Source organism: Camponotus vicinus, unplaced genomic scaffold (genome assembly GCF_025532165.1).
Source record: "Camponotus vicinus isolate PSW18456_S1 unplaced genomic scaffold, iyCamVici1.0 SCAF_1, whole genome shotgun sequence".
NCBI classification, from domain to species: Eukaryota; Metazoa; Arthropoda; class Insecta; order Hymenoptera; family Formicidae; genus Camponotus; species Camponotus vicinus.
The window spans coordinates 21,287,303-21,303,152 of NW_028141945.1; the positions used below are offsets into that span (position 1 = coordinate 21,287,303).

The 15,850-nt window shown below is 33.7% G+C and overlaps 6 protein-coding genes and 1 long non-coding RNA gene across 20 annotated transcripts in view; 3 read left to right on the top strand and 4 right to left on the bottom strand.

Annotated features, from left to right (window-relative positions):
• Positions 1-320: 320 nt before the first annotated feature.
• On the bottom strand, positions 321-1,709 carry LOC145959490 (GPI alpha-1,4-mannosyltransferase I, catalytic subunit-like). The gene has a single exon (XM_083078369.1). It carries the CDS (start codon positions 1,569-1,571, stop codon positions 402-404), a length of 1,170 nt encoding a protein of 389 aa, XP_082934495.1. The 5' UTR covers positions 1,572-1,709; the 3' UTR covers positions 321-401.
• A 125-nt stretch (positions 1,710-1,834) lies between these two features.
• On the bottom strand, positions 1,835-2,768 carry LOC145959495 (cx9C motif-containing protein 4). Of its 2 annotated transcripts, none has more exons than XM_083078382.1 (3): positions 2,614-2,768; positions 2,236-2,372; positions 1,835-1,995 (listed from the first exon to the last, which is right to left on the bottom strand). In XM_083078382.1, the coding sequence occupies exons 1-3, from the start codon at positions 2,669-2,671 to the stop codon at positions 1,987-1,989; spliced, it is 204 nt and encodes a 67-aa protein (XP_082934508.1). In that variant the 5' UTR covers positions 2,672-2,768; the 3' UTR covers positions 1,835-1,986. The 2 variants fall into 2 exon arrangements, with proteins under 2 accessions (XP_082934508.1, XP_082934507.1); XM_083078381.1 differs by having other exon boundaries at positions 1,835-2,095; positions 2,614-2,767.
• A 161-nt stretch (positions 2,769-2,929) lies between these two features.
• Positions 2,930-4,834, top strand: Wol (Dolichyl-phosphate beta-glucosyltransferase wollknaeuel). Its single transcript, XM_083078370.1, has 5 exons — positions 2,930-3,121; positions 3,286-3,457; positions 3,535-3,737; positions 3,889-3,997; positions 4,146-4,834. Exons 1-5 carry the CDS (start codon positions 3,059-3,061, stop codon positions 4,583-4,585), a joined length of 987 nt encoding a protein of 328 aa, XP_082934496.1. The 5' UTR covers positions 2,930-3,058; the 3' UTR covers positions 4,586-4,834.
• A 271-nt stretch (positions 4,835-5,105) lies between these two features.
• Positions 5,106-7,774, top strand: Alg-2 (Apoptosis-linked gene-2). 3 transcript variants are annotated; one of them, XM_083078377.1, is made up of 5 exons: positions 5,106-5,268; positions 5,329-5,420; positions 5,640-5,746; positions 6,031-6,335; positions 6,688-7,774. In XM_083078377.1, the coding sequence occupies exons 2-5, from the start codon at positions 5,365-5,367 to the stop codon at positions 6,787-6,789; spliced, it is 570 nt and encodes a 189-aa protein (XP_082934503.1). In that variant the 5' UTR covers positions 5,106-5,268; positions 5,329-5,364; the 3' UTR covers positions 6,790-7,774. The 3 variants fall into 3 exon arrangements, with proteins under 3 accessions (XP_082934503.1, XP_082934502.1, XP_082934504.1); XM_083078376.1 differs by having other exon boundaries at positions 5,108-5,420; XM_083078378.1 differs by having other exon boundaries at positions 5,125-5,420; positions 6,067-6,335.
• LOC145959494 (MICOS complex subunit Mic10) lies at positions 7,766-9,014 on the bottom strand. Its single transcript, XM_083078379.1, has 3 exons — positions 8,722-9,014; positions 8,597-8,644; positions 7,766-7,966 (listed from the first exon to the last, which is right to left on the bottom strand). Exons 1-3 carry the CDS (start codon positions 8,798-8,800, stop codon positions 7,836-7,838), a joined length of 258 nt encoding a protein of 85 aa, XP_082934505.1. The 5' UTR covers positions 8,801-9,014; the 3' UTR covers positions 7,766-7,835.
• A 1,863-nt stretch (positions 9,015-10,877) lies between these two features.
• On the bottom strand, positions 10,878-12,319 carry LOC145959496 (uncharacterized). The gene is made up of 2 exons (XR_014435066.1): positions 11,529-12,319; positions 10,878-11,447 (listed from the first exon to the last, which is right to left on the bottom strand). It is a non-coding gene; the product is annotated as an uncharacterized LOC145959496 (long non-coding RNA).
• Gish (casein kinase I gish) overlaps positions 11,930-15,850 on the top strand; it is a 51,933-nt gene continuing 48,012 nt past the window's right edge. For all 11 annotated transcript variants that reach the window (XR_014435059.1, XR_014435060.1, XR_014435061.1 and 8 more), the window contains exon 1: positions 11,930-12,953. Coding sequence is in view for 5 of the 11 variants with exons in the window: in XM_083078363.1 (XP_082934489.1) it covers positions 12,716-12,953 (238 nt within the window). In the remaining 6 variants the exon portion in view is untranslated. The remainder of the gene's footprint in view (positions 12,954-15,850) is intronic.

The following is a 15,850-nucleotide window of genomic DNA, read 5'->3' on the forward strand; positions in this document are numbered from 1 at the left end:
CACCGTTTATGAGATATTTAGGAGTTTCCACACTTTTGACAAACCCTGTATAATCAGTGTTAATTTGTTAAAAGAATGTTAAAAGGTGTAATAAAGGTGTAATAAAAAAAGGTGTAATAAAGGTGTAATAAAATCATGGTTCCATCGCAATTAATATTGAAATTATTTTAGTTTTCCTAAAATAAATAGCAATATTACAAAAAAAATAATATAACTTTATGTAATTTGTGTTTTCTTCAATTTTCAATTGATTACTTACTTATTTTATATCACACAATGACGTATTAGATTAAAGATTGTTGGAATATAATAAAATACAGTTTTTCTTCAAATTATTTTATTTTTTGGAAATATATAAAGATTAATATCTCAGATGCGAGATAAATACTACATATTTATAATCAATAGTTATAATGATCAATAATATCAACTAAAATTTTTACATTAACAGCAAAAAATAATAGACTAGATATCCAAAGCAAATTGAATGAATTAAAACTTTGGAATTCTAGCATGTAAGCAATTGACAACCAAATAGTTTGACTTAAGATCCAAGAACATATTAGACATACGCTTCTACAGAGGCTCATTTTGATATTTGGCAAGCAGAGAGGTAACAAGGATAAAAACCAGAAGAAATATTGGGAAGTTATCACCGGATTATATATTACCGCGATTATCGCCTGGGTGAACATAGCGAATGGCAACTTGGATTTTTCCGCATAATAATACGACGACATCAACAACAGTAACAATTGCGGCAGAAACGTAACGATCTTCTGGATTATATCTTGAGGCTGATTAGCAGATAAGTAAAGCATGTAAAAATATATAGAAAAATTGTGTCTTGCGTCTTTACGCACTAAATGATACAGAAAACTTTCGTACAAAAATTTGAAGCCGTACAAATAATAACCCGTGATCGTCAATGTAATAATTGAAAATGCGAAACTCGACACAAGTCTCCATTGATCCTTGTTCGGTAAAAAACGATTACTTTTACATAAGGATAAGAACATGGGCAGACTGAACATCAATGGATATAATCTAAAATGTACGGATATCCCATGAAATAATCCAGCCAGTACAATTTTATCTCGTTGTAACAAATCTAATGTGACTATAACTAAAAAAACAGCCAACGAATCCGCATTACCTCTCGTAGAGATCACCAATGTTAACGGATTATAGAGCCATAAGAGCGCACAGAGATTCTTTAGAGTCTCGTTACATCTCTGTCGCGCGAGGATACTTTTAATCAAGACTGCTATCAGTATGTCTACTATGGAAAATAAAATCTTTCCAAAATCCTTGTGTAATATGATGTTTGGTGCCAAGAGCCAAGCCAGAAACGGCGAATAACGATAAGTATGTCGCTCGAACGGTGATCGTTGCTCTATTACATGCCTGGCGGCATCAGTAAACACTTTATAGTCCACATCTGTGTACGATACCGCGAAATACTCGTCATGAAAATTGGCATACAGTATCAAGATTAATCGTAGAATAAATGCCAGTAGACAGTGTGATGTAAATGACGAGTTATTTATTTTAGCATTGATGATATTCATTCTTGTGTAGCTAAAGCTAAGACATTAAATTGAACTCAGATATTCATCGATTGAGCTTCAAGCTTATTTATAATCTTGTATTACTGTTCGCGGCGGCTTTAACAAGACATTTCTTCAATTCGTTAAATTCCGCAGCACAAGCGTTCTTCTCTAAGTTGGATTTCTCTACCACGCAAAATGCGTACCTTGACGCCGATTCCTGGCATCGAATCATAAGAGTTGGATATTGTTTCAATCTCTCCTTTGCTTTTTTTACAGCCTCCATTCTTACACAGAAACAAATTTGTAGGAATTTAAATTCTATCACGCATTCTATCACGCATTCTCTGTTGAATTATGATCAATTCTTCTTCTGATGGTGGTTCGACAAAAAATATATCATGAAGAGGTTTGCTGAACATTATACCCATAGAAATTAGTATACCTGTAAGAATAAAGACTCTTGGATGACGATACGCAAAACCTTTGTTTCCTAATGTTTGCCTTTTTATTTCATTAGACATTGTCTATGTTATAACTTTTCGCTAGAAGAAAATTTAAGAATGAATTAATACAAGATATATAAAAAATTCCTACAATTATTAAAATATAGTTACATTTAATTCTTTCTCTCTCTAATTGTAAATAAAAATGTATATGTGAATAAAATATATATCAAACTTACATAATCAACAGTGTTATGTTTATATCGCTTAGAAGTATCTATACCATCACAAACGGTAGAGATAGATGAATGTTTTACGCAACACTTTCTTAATTCTTCTATTATTTCTTCACAGCGAGAGGGCTGATAGACGTTGTCTAAAAGAAGAATAATATACCTTTAATAAATTTTATAGTGAAATCCATAAATGTACGTTTATTACATCATTATTTTAATTAACTATTTAATTAATTAATAATTATATCGACATAAAATATATAGTTTCTTCATCCAATCTTATTCTTATTTCATACAATCTTTTTTTTCTCAAGAGAAATAAGGTTAGAAATATATAATATTTTTTTTACGCTCTCTCTTTAATGGATTAAATTGTCAAACCTTTCAAGCACTTTTGCAGTTTACAAGCAAATTGTTTGCAGGGATCAATAGTCGTCATGCAGAATAACAGAATTCTTTAATTCCTTTTAAATAATGTAACATATGTAATCGGAATATCTTATGCAATCAGAAAAAGCCTCGATGATCACTTTTATAGCATTATCTCTCTCTCTCTCTCTCTCTCTCTCTCTCTCTCTCTCTCTCTCTCTCTCTCTCTCTCTCTCTCTCTCTCTCTCTTGCGCTATTACGCATGCGCGAGATTTGTTCCTTTATATTCCTTCTTATCATTGAGTGCAACTAAAACGAACAGACTGAGATTTAGATGACGTATGATAGACCTGATAGACATATGCTGCCGGAATGAAAGGAAGATAGATATGTCAGTTATTTTTCGATATATTTTTTATCTGTTATTTCATAATTCTAAGTGTTCTGCTGTATCAAAATGATATCACTAGGCTGTCTGCTCTGTTGTGGAATATCACTGGCTATATTTATTTTAATTTTGGTATGTATCGAAATTTTTCTGTCTTATGTTTACATTTTTTTTGTCAAGGATTGTATTATTTTACATATAATTTAAGAAATTATTACGCCGTATTTTATAAAAAAAAATAATATAAATAATTATAATACAATGTCTGTTTATAAAGATATAAATATTTGTTTTAGATTTGCATAATAATATATATAACAAGTAAACAGTATCCCAAAATTTGGAGGGATGAAAGTGAAAAGTTCTTTGTGAGCCAAACAGGGATGAAGGAAGCATTCCCTTCGATACATGATCCTTGGACGGTACATCTTAGTGTCATTATACCTGCTTATAATGAAGAGCACAGATGTAAGATTTGTTGCATATGTATATGTGTTACTTATATTTTATTTATATATTATGTATGTATAATTTTCATTTAATAGTGCCAACAATGTTGGACGAATGTTTGGAATATTTGGAAAAGCGTGCAAAATCTACTTGTAAATTTACTTATGAAGTGATAGTAGTTAGTGATGGCAGCACAGATAAAACTGCAAATGTTGCTCAGTATTATGCATCAAAATATAACACACTGAAAGTGTTAAATCTCGTTAAAAATAGAGGGAAAGGTGGTGCTGTAAGACTGGTTAGTACATTTGATAAACTAAGCTAAATTTTATACGTAAAATATGTTAAACTTTATGTTTTATCTCTTGATTAAGTCTTTTGATCTTGATACTTAATATGATAATTTTATATTTTAATATAAAATTTAATATTTTATTACTTGATTTAAGGGTATGCTGAGTGCAAGTGGCAGCGCTTTGTTATTTGCAGATGCAGATGGTGCCACCAAATTCAGTGATCTACAAAAATTAGATGATAGTTTAAGAAAAGTTTTAGGATGTAAGTTATGTACAGTATTTAAAAAAAAATTAAGATTCTTCTATTATTATCTACAGATTATATATTTACATCTAGAAGTAATAATCCTATTATTTTTTTTTAGACAATTACAAGTTTTACATTATTAGTTTTGACAAATTTGTTTCAGTTGATTATACAAGCAATCCCGCAGACACAGCATTCTCGAGCGCGGTAATATGTGGATCAAGAGCGCATTTAGAAAAAGAAGAAACTGCAAAGCGATCTTACTTCCGACTGTTCCTTATGCATGGGTTCCATTTTTTAGTCTGGTTGTTGTGCGTAAAAGACATTAGAGATACACAGTGTGGATTTAAGCTTCTAACGAGAACATCAGCGAGAACGATATTTGAAGCGTTGCATGTCGAACGCTGGGCTTTTGACGTAGAAATGCTTTATATTGCACAGACTCTTAATATTCCTATAACTGAGATAGCGGTAAATTGGACTGAAATTGAAGGTTCCAAGATAATACCGTTTTGGAGTTGGTTACAAATGGGCATAGACTTATTTCTCATCTGGCTTAGATACAGTATTGGCGCATGGAAGATAAATAAGCCCAAAATCTAATTTTAACGTATCCAAAGTTTGTGGACGAATCTTTATTTCCATCGATCTTCTCTCATCTTTTTTGTAAAAATATATTTATATAATGAAATATGTTATTATATAGTATGGAATATTATATATAATATGTGTGTTTTTATACAGTATGTACCTTTGAGATCCATAATGGCACAACAGATATATAAATATATTTCCTATAAATATAGATTAAATTTCTAAAAATTGAATTATTAAAAAATTGTTAAATATATAGGATGTCAGACTAATTAAATCTCAGGACGACATTTATAATTAGTTTAATATAAATTTATATTTAATAAGTTGGTTGATCAATTTAAATATTTATTCTGATTCTTATAAATTTAAATTTAATAATTTTTATATTAATAGTTTATATAATAATTTTTATATTTTTTCTTATAAATTTATATTTAATAATTATGAATAAGCTTCCAAATTGCAATTTGATGTCGCGAAAAATTTATGTATTTTGAAAATGGCGCGCAATTTAGTGACGCTAGTGTACAATTCCACTATTCCAAATTTTGACGTCACAATTAATCAACCGTCCAATGACAGATCAGTCTTGTGCAATTTGTAGCGTATCAGAGAAACTGCATATAGAGTGACGTGTTCGAATAACAATCACACTTCAGAAAATTTCGGTGCAGGCTGATTACGTTTAGGTGATAATCAACAATTACCTGCGTAATATCGTGCAAGATATACTTTATTTGATCTTGCAGATTGATTTGACTCTTGCTGATTTTTCACGCGGAAAAATGTCTTTCGTTTCGCCGATGCCCAGCCAGGAATTTCTCTGGAGCGTATTCCAAAGGTAATCATGCTCTGTAAATTATCACGAGATAAATGTATCATTTCTTTAGAAAGAATCTTGGATGCTTCCTACCTCCTGTTTCTATTTTCTATTTTCTCATTCCATTTTCTCATGTTCTGACATTATCATATATATCCATAAAATTATAGAATAAAGATTAAAATAATAAAAATGTGATATTTAACTTTGGATAATTGAGGAGATAATGTTTTGGCTTAGGGTGGATAGAGACAGATCTGGTTCAATTACTGCAGACGAATTGCAGCAGGCTCTCTCAAATGGTACATGGACACCATTTAATCCAGAAACTGTTCGTCTAATGATTGGTAAGAAGTGTTTTCAAATGACCATGTAAATTTCTGATTTTTATAATTTTCTTATAATTTGCTTGTTGAAATCTTTACATATAAATTATTCTGTGATATTAAATAAATATCTAGTATCTATTGCTTATTGCTAGAAGAACTAGTATTTAATGCTAATGCTAATTAGATATTAATTCTTTTTAAATTATAGCATATTTTTTTATTTTTATAAAGTAGTATTGCATATTAATTTGCATGGTCTTTTGGCATTGCTATCATGTTGTTCTTTAACTTTGTTGGTACAGGTATGTTTGACACTGACAAAATCGATCCTGCTACAGGTATGTTTGATAAAAACCAAACTGGTACTGTAAGCTTCGAGGAATTTGGGGCATTGTGGAAATATGTTACTGATTGGGAGAATTGTTTTCGATCATTCGATCGTGATAACAGCGGTAACATTGACCGCAACGAATTGAAGACTGCTCTTACAAACTTTGGATACCGACTAACAGATCAAACAATTGACATGCTTATACGAAAGTATGATCGTGCAGGTCGTGGTACAATATACTTTGATGATTTCATACAATGCTGCATAGTATTATATGTAAGTATACATGCTTATATAAAATATACATATAACGATCTATATTATTCCATTGGACATTAGGTTGCTTGTCTGGAATGTACATTTATTAATGTAATGTATATCTATTAATATACGTAAAAACATACACAGCATGATTGATTATAATCTATAAATTAAATATGCGTTTAAATGAGTTATTAATTTTAAATTATAGAATATTTTAATACTAATTTAATACTAGTTATTATTGATTAAGTAATTAATGTTGTTAATCTCACATGTTTAATCGCATTTTAAAAATAATTACAAATTTTACAAATTTACAAAATCCTTACGAAGATGAAATAGTAATCATATTTTTTATTTTTAGACTTTGACATCTGCTTTCAGACGATTAGATACAGATCTGGATGGTGTTATAACAATCCACTACGAACAGTTTTTGGGCATGGTGTTTAATATTAAGATATAAACGTCATGTATCATTTCTTTTCATGCCTGTTTTGATAGTATAATATTTAAAGCTTAAAGGTATACTACTATAAGATGCCAAATATATAAAGATAAAAATTTCACTCTGCTATATATGAAAAACAATCAGAATCTCCGAAATTAAAATTTATTTGCACATTTATTTACACTTATTGTTAATAAAATTCGATCTTATTATCAAAAAGCCTTTATTATAAATTAAAATATACATAAGTTTATATATTTAATATGTAAGACGTAAATTATATGACATACATATACATCACAAAGTTTGTTATAATGGATCACACAAATTATTTACGCGTGCGTGTGCTATAGATATTGTACCCTCATGTGACATTCCTGGTTTTTTTTAATGATGCACTTATATTTTTTTCCTTCTAAGAAATTATACAAATACAATAAATATTAAAAAATTAATCAATTTTGGAAATTCTGAAATTCTATGAAAATGTTATAATTGATATATGTCAAAATATTACTGGTTAATACTGCAAATGTTTAAAGGACATTAGAATTTGAACGTATACAAACTCTACATATATGTACACTTCCTACTATAAATGTAAACTGTATATGTACGCTTCCAGCATTACCGTTACATATAAATTATAACAATTAATGAGAGTTTACATATATAAGTGCATTTTAATAATTTTAAGCAACGATGAAATAATTAAAGAAACAAAATCTTGTATTTTCTTAACATATTACAATTGTTATATATTTATGCGTATTAATATTTAGTGTTATATACACTAGTTATAGTTATGTATTTTTCTATCTTATTATTATTATAATGAACACGCTACAAAAGAAATATATTTCTTTTACTAAACAACCTTTATATCTATTATCTTAAGTGAGAAGTTGCGGTAAGGGAAATTGAAATATAAAATAAACTTTACCTACCAAAATAAAAATTAGAGATATAAAAAATAAATTAATGCAACATAGTTATTTAATTTCTTGATACTTTTATTTTAATAATAAGTTTAATTTTATTTTCACAATAGATCCTAATAATTATTTCTTTCCTTCAGATTTACTACTCCTAGATTTTTGTTGATATATTGATGCATTTATATCTCTTTCACAATTGGAATATGCCATGCCTAATCCAAAGCCAGCACCAATTATAATAGGCCATCTCCTTCCTGTAAGAATTTGAAATAATTTATATATATATTTTATTATATATTTCTTTATATATTTCACTATGAAATAAAGAAATCAATTGACATTGAGATAATGTACAGTTTCTTTAAATTTGTTTTACTTTATTGACGAGATCTAAATGTGATCAAATATATTATCTATTTATTAAACTGCTATAATATAACAAAATATTGCATATATCTTTATATTAAAATTTATAAAAGCAAATTGAAAGATAATTATAGAAAATATTCTGAAAAAATTGTATTATTTTTTAACATATATGTATAATTGTAATTTATATATTGTTAAAAATTTCTTTATAAATTTATTTTATAGATTATTACATTAAATTTTGAAAAAGAAAACAGAGGATGTTAAATATAATAATACAATAGATTTGTTTATGATTATGTGTTTATAATTAAATTTCTTGCACTGGTTTTTCCTTCTTTTTTCCACACAACTTCTAAATATATATTTATCTAATTCTTAACTTAAACAGTGCAAGAAATTCAACTACAAAGACTCAAACTTATTAATTCTGATTTTGAGAAGACAGTTATAATAATAACTATAGTTACATCATAAGAGCATTACAATCATACATATGAATAAAGTGATCTTACTTTTGAAGAAAAACAGAGAAAACACTCCGCCAAGGGCTATACCACCGCCTGAAAAAAGTCAGATTCGTGAGTAATGGCGTCGTCAAAAGTATACCTGTCACCACGGGTACGGAAACATTAGTTACCTAGTTTGAGGATCGCATCCGTAAAGCAACGGTCCCACTTTCGCCCGATCTCGTCCTCGGCCCACACGGCGCCGGCCATTTTCGTGCTAAAAGAGCCGTTGCTGTTACGTCACTCGCACGCCAGGCACTCACGTGCGTCTAATCTGTCATATCGATCCTCGCTCTTCGTCGTCTCTTCGTTTCGTTTATACGCGCGGATACATAACATGTATAAAAATTACGAAATGACAATTATATGAATATCGAAAATCAAGTTTTCTCTGTAAAATGAGGGGAGATTCTCATTCGAGTGAGCTCTACTTTTGTAAAGCGCGCTTGTTTCGACAAGTTTGCCAACGTCAGATTAATATTTGATAAAATTCAGTACAGTCGCATACATTGCGCATGCGCGCAATTATCAGCGTAAAAGAACACACTCGTATTCGTAGGCTTTGTACGCGATTGGTCAGATTCCTCGTGCAAAAAATAATCAGGCAAAATAGAAAGGGTACATTTTATTTTATTTTTTTTTTATTTTTAAAATTCCAGTTTCACTTATGACGATGTATAGATAGGTTTTTTTAAATTTTATTTCAATTTTTTGTAAATGTCGCATGTAAACGATTTTTCCTAACCTCACGCGACGGACCACGTGACTGCTTTGACAGATCCGTATTTAGAGACGTGGTGCTTTAGGGATAAATGTAAATTTTTAATGGATTTTTCTCAGGATTTATATCAATAAAATATAAAAATGAGGATAAATATATTTATTATATTAAAAAACAAATTTTGTTTATCGTGCAAACTTATAATTATAATCTTCTGTATTTGTTAGAATACCAAATAAAATTTTCTGCAATTTGCAACAACCCATACAGCACAGACCATTGTTGTCACATTGCAGCAATATTTCAGCAACATCGCAATATTACCGCAATATTGCTGCAATGTAACAACAATCGGTCTGTGCTGTATGGGAAATAACAACCCATACAGCACAGAATATTGCAGCAATATTATTAATATTATTGTAACATTGCAGCAACATTGCAATATTACCGCAATATATTACTGCAATGTTCTGTGCTGTATGAGAAGTCACGCTCCAAAAATTAGCAAACACTGTCAATCATTTGTAAACTGTATTATTCGATTTTTTATAATAATTTTTACAAGTTATACTCATAAATTATTTAATATCACTAGTCAATTAATCAAAGGATTGGAAACAATCCCTAACAGCACATGTAGATACTGAGAATGTTCGAAGAATATTGCAAAAGTACAATGCATATATTCTCAGAACATTCGAGATACATACTATGATATACTAAGGCCCATATTCTGAATCCTCATTTATCGATAAAAGTGCTCCTAAAAGCGGCCTGTAGCCAATCAGAAGGCTTATATGCCACTTTTAGAGGCACTTTTATCGATAAAAGAGGATTCAGAATATGGGCCTAAGTATATATTAAGAATGCCCTAATGTCCGTCTATTTTGGTTAATAGTAAATACTGAGAATATCTTGTAATATAATTTCATATATGTAATAGAAATACTTTTAATAAATGCAGTAAACGGACACACTATGGCCCATATTTTGAATCCTCTTTTATCGATAAAAGTGCCTCTAAAAGTGGCATATAAGCCTTCTGATTGGCTACAGGCCGCTTTTAGGAGCACTTTTATCGATAAAAGAGGATTCAGAATATGGGCCTATTTCTCATTTTAATTTTAAATAATCTTTTTAGTATTCTGAATCCCAACAAGAAATCCAGGACAACTAAACTGCTAAACAAGTGAAAAATTTTAAATTAAGTCAGTTTATTATAAATTAAACTGACTAAAAAGAAAAAAGAAGAAACTTTGGAACTCAAGTTAGTACCAGTCCTTTATATCCATTTCATCGAAAATTAAATACGAATTTGGTGGCATGCGTAGCGGCAAAATGAGGAAACACATGCAATATTATAGAATATCCTGAAAATATACGAGAAAGAATATACTAATACGAGATATGCAAAGTATATTCTGAGAATATATGAAAAATAATATACAACAAGAGATGTTATGGGATTATTCTCAGTATATTACATCTGTAACGTATATTTACAGTATGAGTATAGAATATTCGAATGATATCATGTGCTGTTAGGGATGTAATCGACCAAACTAGCCAGAATTTTTGTTTATTAATTACGACGTTTCGACCATACGGTTGGTCCTTTTCAAGTATATAAGATCAAGTGATGGATATAACTCATAGTATTGTAAACTGCACAAGTCACAATCAAGTTTTACAATTTATCTTTCACATTCTCTACACTGCTCCAAACGACGGGCCCAATGGTACCCCTTAATTGGCGAGCTGCGCAACAACTTAAGGCAAACACGTTACTGCGCACGCGCGCGAAAATCCCTCCGTCGACATCCCTGGCCGGAGAGGACGTCGTCGCGGTTGACAGGCCTGTCGGTGTCCGTAGCAACTTAACTCACTCATGTCTCGTCGAGCGCGAGGGACAGGATCGCTGGCCCGTCGTCCCCGAGGAATTTGATCGCGGATGAGGCGAGTTCACGGGAGTCTGTGCGGTGCGAGATCCGGGTTAACGCGAGAACGTCGCCGCAGCAACCGCGTCCGCCATGTCTGCGAGTGAATAGAAGTGCGAAACGGGACAACGGGGAGGAGAAAGAGCGAGGAGCCGCACGCTTGTCAGAGCTCGGCGTGCCGTGGTAGCGGCGATATCTAGAGAAAGAAAGAGAGCGGATATCGAGTCGGGTGATACCATCACGACAGCGAGCAGCGGAAGGGAAAAAAGATACATACATACGCTCGATCCTAGGGAATCTCGGCGCCGCGCCGTTGCCTGTCCGCGAACGGACGGGTGTCCGCGAATACTCTCCCGAGGAGCCGCGAGTGAATCGAGTCGAGGGCGGACAGAGAGGGAAAGAGACGGAGAGAGAGAGAGAGAGAGAGAGAGAGAGAGAGAGCGCGCGGAGCCGCGGAGGTGGAGATCCGATCGCGCGCGAGCACTCGCTCGCCGCGTAGACCTCGATTAATGGAGGCGCCGAGGATCCTGGGACGCGCCAGCAACGCCACCAGCAACATCAGCGGCAGCAACGACAGCCACGACAGCAACAGCAGCAACAACAACAACAACACCGCAGGAGCCGCGCCGCGCAGGTGGAATGCTGTGCTGCCGTGCTGTCGTCGCGACGTCAGAGCGTGAGCCGCGCGACCCCCCAAGTCGTCGACTTCCGTCGTCCCGCCGGCATCCCGGCGACCGTCGCCGGGACTGCTATGGGCTCGTCCACGACGCCGTTCGACGCCGCATCGAGCCCCGCACCAGGACCCCTACCGCTTCCGAAGGAGTGACGTTCGTCGCCAGACGCGAAGCCGGGAGCCAGAGGCGCATCCTCGGAAGACACGCGGCCCGCGCCGCACCCTTCCGCGTCCTCCGTTCGTCCTCCGGGGTGTGAACGCTGAGTTTTGGGAGAGCGCGAAGATCCAGCAGGAGAGGTTAGACTGGGAATTGATCGCCCCCCTCCCCCCCTCCCCCCTCGGAAGTGGCATCGTCCGAACTCTGACAGTCAACCAGCAGCCCCCTCGGCAGTCAACTCCCCTCCCCTCCCCCCTTCTCCTCTCTCTCTCGCCCGCGCGTCCTTCCCTTCCGCGCCCTAGCATATACACCACCGCGCCCGCGCGTGCCCTTTTCCGCTTGCGGAAACTGCGACGAGTGTCGTGTCGTGTGTCGTGTGCCGTGTGTTCCAATTCTGTCGTGTCGTGTCGCGGGGCGCCCGCGGCTTCCCGGGGGCGCGCGAGATATGTCCTGCACGGGGATCGATCCCCGTCGCTGATATCACCGGAACTAATATTATTGTCGTCGTCGTCGTCGTGAGAGATCCGACTGTGCGACTGCGTGTCGATCGTGTACGTCGGGATCACCGCTCGGGGGGGATATTTACCGCCGTGAATATATCGCCGCAACCGTGGATAACAACGGCCGGTACGAGATGCAGAAACGGGGCGACAACCGCGGCGACAAGGAGCTCGGGGCGCGCAACCCCGAGCGCGAGCAGGAGGTCGCGCTCAACACGAAGCGGACCTCCAGGGGCAGCGGGAACGCCGCCCGGTCGAACGTGCACTCGTCCCGGCACAGCGTCACCTCGTCGTCCAACGTGCTCATGGTCGGCCCGAACTTCCGGGTCGGCAAGAAAATCGGCTGTGGAAACTTCGGGGAGCTTCGTCTCGGTGAGTCTGATCTCCCTCCCCCTCCCCTCCCCTCCCCTCCCCTTCTCTCCTTTGGTCCTCCCCCCTCGAATCGGTCATTTTGAAAGAATCAAGGAAAGAAAGGAATGAAGGTTACACGAGCCTCCTTATCACTCGAGGAACGATAATTAATAGTTTTCGTTCCATTATCGCTTCTATTCGCAAAAGTCGAAACGCGTATTTATTTTCTCTTTTTTTTTTTTTTACAGGTAGATAAACAGTGTTTCGCAATTCGCGACCTCGATTTTAACGAGCGGGTTCTCTGAATTTGGAGTCTATTTTTCCCCGGCAATAATTCGCAAGGGCAGGAGCGTTATCTGAATTAGCGATTGAAAAGAGAGAGATATACAAATAGATAAATCACAATTATATTTTTTAATTAATCTCTGGGGAATTAATTTATTTTTCGACAGAATCTTTAATCTTTTTCTGACTATTACTATTGTGGAGGAAAAATTTACTCTAGATTTGTCAAAGGGAACGTGTCGAATTAAGGTCGCGAATTATGGGACACTTTGTATGGCAAAAATTCATTTTGAGAGAATAATTTCGGAAATAAATTTTCCCTTGTGTAAAATGATCAATTCGATCAACCTTGCGATATATCATTATATGATTCACAATAATTACGTCGCTTTGAATCTTCCTTCTTGGAACTTTGCCAGTGTCTTTTTTTTTTAATTTTTATTCCTTAAGTCAATTCCTCTTTTATCTTTTAAACCGCAGTAGGATCGATGCCGATCTATGATTATCATCGTGATATTAAATGGATGAATGAAAATGACATTTGTTGTTCGAGAGACCATTAAATCTGAATATGCATCCTAGATTAGGTTTATCTATTATAAACACATATACATACATGAATAACAACTTCGAATTACAAATTTATAAAATGCAAAGGAAATGAATATTCCGAGAAGAGAGATTTCAAAGTAACAGGAGTGAAAATAATGTTTTATGTAATTTTTTATTTTTCATAAATTAAAGAGCGAGCGAAACTTCAATTTATTCGTTCAGTGTTTATGCTCACGCATCGAATCGTGAGTAATATTTACCGCGTTATTGCAATCTGTTCTCGTAATAACAGTGTGTGAAATTAGGAATTATCAGTCCCTCGCGAGATTCGCGCCGTTTCTCGGTGACTGATGACGCATGTCGAAAACAATGATTCTAACATCGGGAGAGGCTAATGCTCTCTCGATTATCGCGGCAATGGCATAATACAAAGTGATTTTGCATACTGACGCTGCTGTATGTAGGCCGGAAGTCTGCAAATATTGATGCTCCTCCTACAAAGCACCAACGTGTTCTCATAATCAAACAGCAAACAGTACGAATTATGATGATATAAAAGCTACATATATTTCGTACATTTTTAAGACTATCAGAATTACATATAAAAAATAAATATCTGATCTTTAATGATATATACAGGGTGACCCATTTTAACTTAGGCAGCCAAATAACTCGAAAAATAAGCAAGATAGAGAAAAATGTTTTAGACAAAAGTTGTATGGTTTCGAGGGGGCCATAAGATGGTATCATTGGTTTGACCTTGAAGAGTCATTTGAAGGTCACGTGAAGGTCACTTCAATTTTTTTAAATGGAACATCCTATATATTTTTGTACATTCTTGTAGCTCATCTCGAGAGCTTTCCAAAACACTATAATTAAGTACATTTTCGTTAAGTACTTTTTGAGTTATGAGGCTTGAAATAATTTCTTAATTTTACATAAACCGTAAAATATCTTGTAAAATATTCATTTTTCGATTACCTTACCTTAATAGTTTTATGTACAAAATAATGAGAGGAATCAATTGGTGTAAAGAAAACACATAGTTGTTTCGAAGAAAAAATATGTAATTTGCAATTAACAATTCCATATTTTTTCTTAAAAACAACTATGTGTTTTCTTTACACCAATTGATTCCTCTCATTATTTTGTACATAAAAGTATTAAGGTAAGATAATCGAAAAATGAATATTTTACAAGATATTTTACGGTTTATGTAAAATTAAGAAATTATTTCAAGCATCATAACTCAAAAAGTACTTAACGGAAAGGTACTTAATTATAGTGTTTTGGAAAGCTCTCGAAATAAGCTACAAGAATGTACAAAAATATATAGGGTATTCCAAAATAAGGTATTTAAAAAAATTGAAGTGACCTTCACGTGACCTTCAAATGACTCTTCAAGGTCAAACCAATGATACCATCTTATGGCCCCCTCGAAACCATACAACTTTTGTCTAAAACATTTTTCTCTATCTTGCTTATTTTTCGAGTTATTTGGCTGCCTAAGTTAAAATGGGTCACCCTGTATATATATATATATGTATATCATTAAAGATCAGATATTTATTTTTTATATGTAATTCTGATAGTCTTAAAAATGTACGAAATATATGTAGCTTTTATATCATCATAATTCGTACTGTTTGCTGTTTGATTATGAGAACACGTTGGTGCTTTGTAGGAGGAGCATATATATATATATATATCATTAAAGATATTATATAATTTATATAATTTCTCTATATAATTTATATATATATACATGATGATATTTAAAAATATTTTATATAGTTTTATATAATTTATATAATTTCTCTATATAATTTATATATATACATGATGATATTTAAAAATATTTTATATAGTTAAAAATTTATTTAAATATATTTTAAATGTTATATTACATATTTGTTGATGTTATATTGATGTTATATTATATATTTAATATAATTTGATTTTTAATTATATATTTTTTATTTATAATATATATTCTATCTACTTAATGATTTGATTTTTATATCATCATTCTTCAATTAATAAAGACAGGTACACATGATTGAAAAAAAAAATTTTTATAA

Bases quoted from the DNA above. Each gene is read 5' to 3' on its own strand.
- LOC145959490 (XM_083078369.1), bottom strand. From the start codon at position 1,571: ATGAATATCATCAATGCTAAAATAAATAACTCGTCATTTACATCACAC.
- LOC145959495 (XM_083078381.1), bottom strand. From the start codon at position 2,671: ATGACGACTATTGATCCCTGCAAACAATTTGCTTGTAAACTGCAAAAG. The intron at 2,373-2,613 runs GTTTGACAATTT...TTCTTCTTTTAG, and splicing joins ACTGCAAAAGTGCTTGAAAG to ACAACGTCTATCAGCCCTCT.
- Wol (XM_083078370.1), top strand. From the start codon at position 3,059: ATGATATCACTAGGCTGTCTGCTCTGTTGTGGAATATCACTGGCTATA. The intron at 3,122-3,285 runs GTATGTATCGAA...TATTTGTTTTAG, and splicing joins CTATATTTATTTTAATTTTG to ATTTGCATAATAATATATAT. The intron at 3,738-3,888 runs GTTAGTACATTT...ACTTGATTTAAG, and splicing joins AAGGTGGTGCTGTAAGACTG to GGTATGCTGAGTGCAAGTGG.
- Alg-2 (XM_083078377.1), top strand. From the start codon at position 5,365: ATGTCTTTCGTTTCGCCGATGCCCAGCCAGGAATTTCTCTGGAGCGTA. The intron at 5,421-5,639 runs GTAATCATGCTC...GTTTTGGCTTAG, and splicing joins CTCTGGAGCGTATTCCAAAG to GGTGGATAGAGACAGATCTG. The intron at 5,747-6,030 runs GTAAGAAGTGTT...TTGTTGGTACAG, and splicing joins AACTGTTCGTCTAATGATTG to GTATGTTTGACACTGACAAA.
- LOC145959494 (XM_083078379.1), bottom strand. From the start codon at position 8,800: ATGGCCGGCGCCGTGTGGGCCGAGGACGAGATCGGGCGAAAGTGGGAC. The intron at 8,645-8,721 runs GTAACTAATGTT...GACTTTTTTCAG, and splicing joins GGATGCGATCCTCAAACTAG to GCGGTGGTATAGCCCTTGGC. The intron at 7,967-8,596 runs GTAAGATCACTT...AAATTCTTACAG, and splicing joins TTCTCTGTTTTTCTTCAAAA to GAAGGAGATGGCCTATTATA.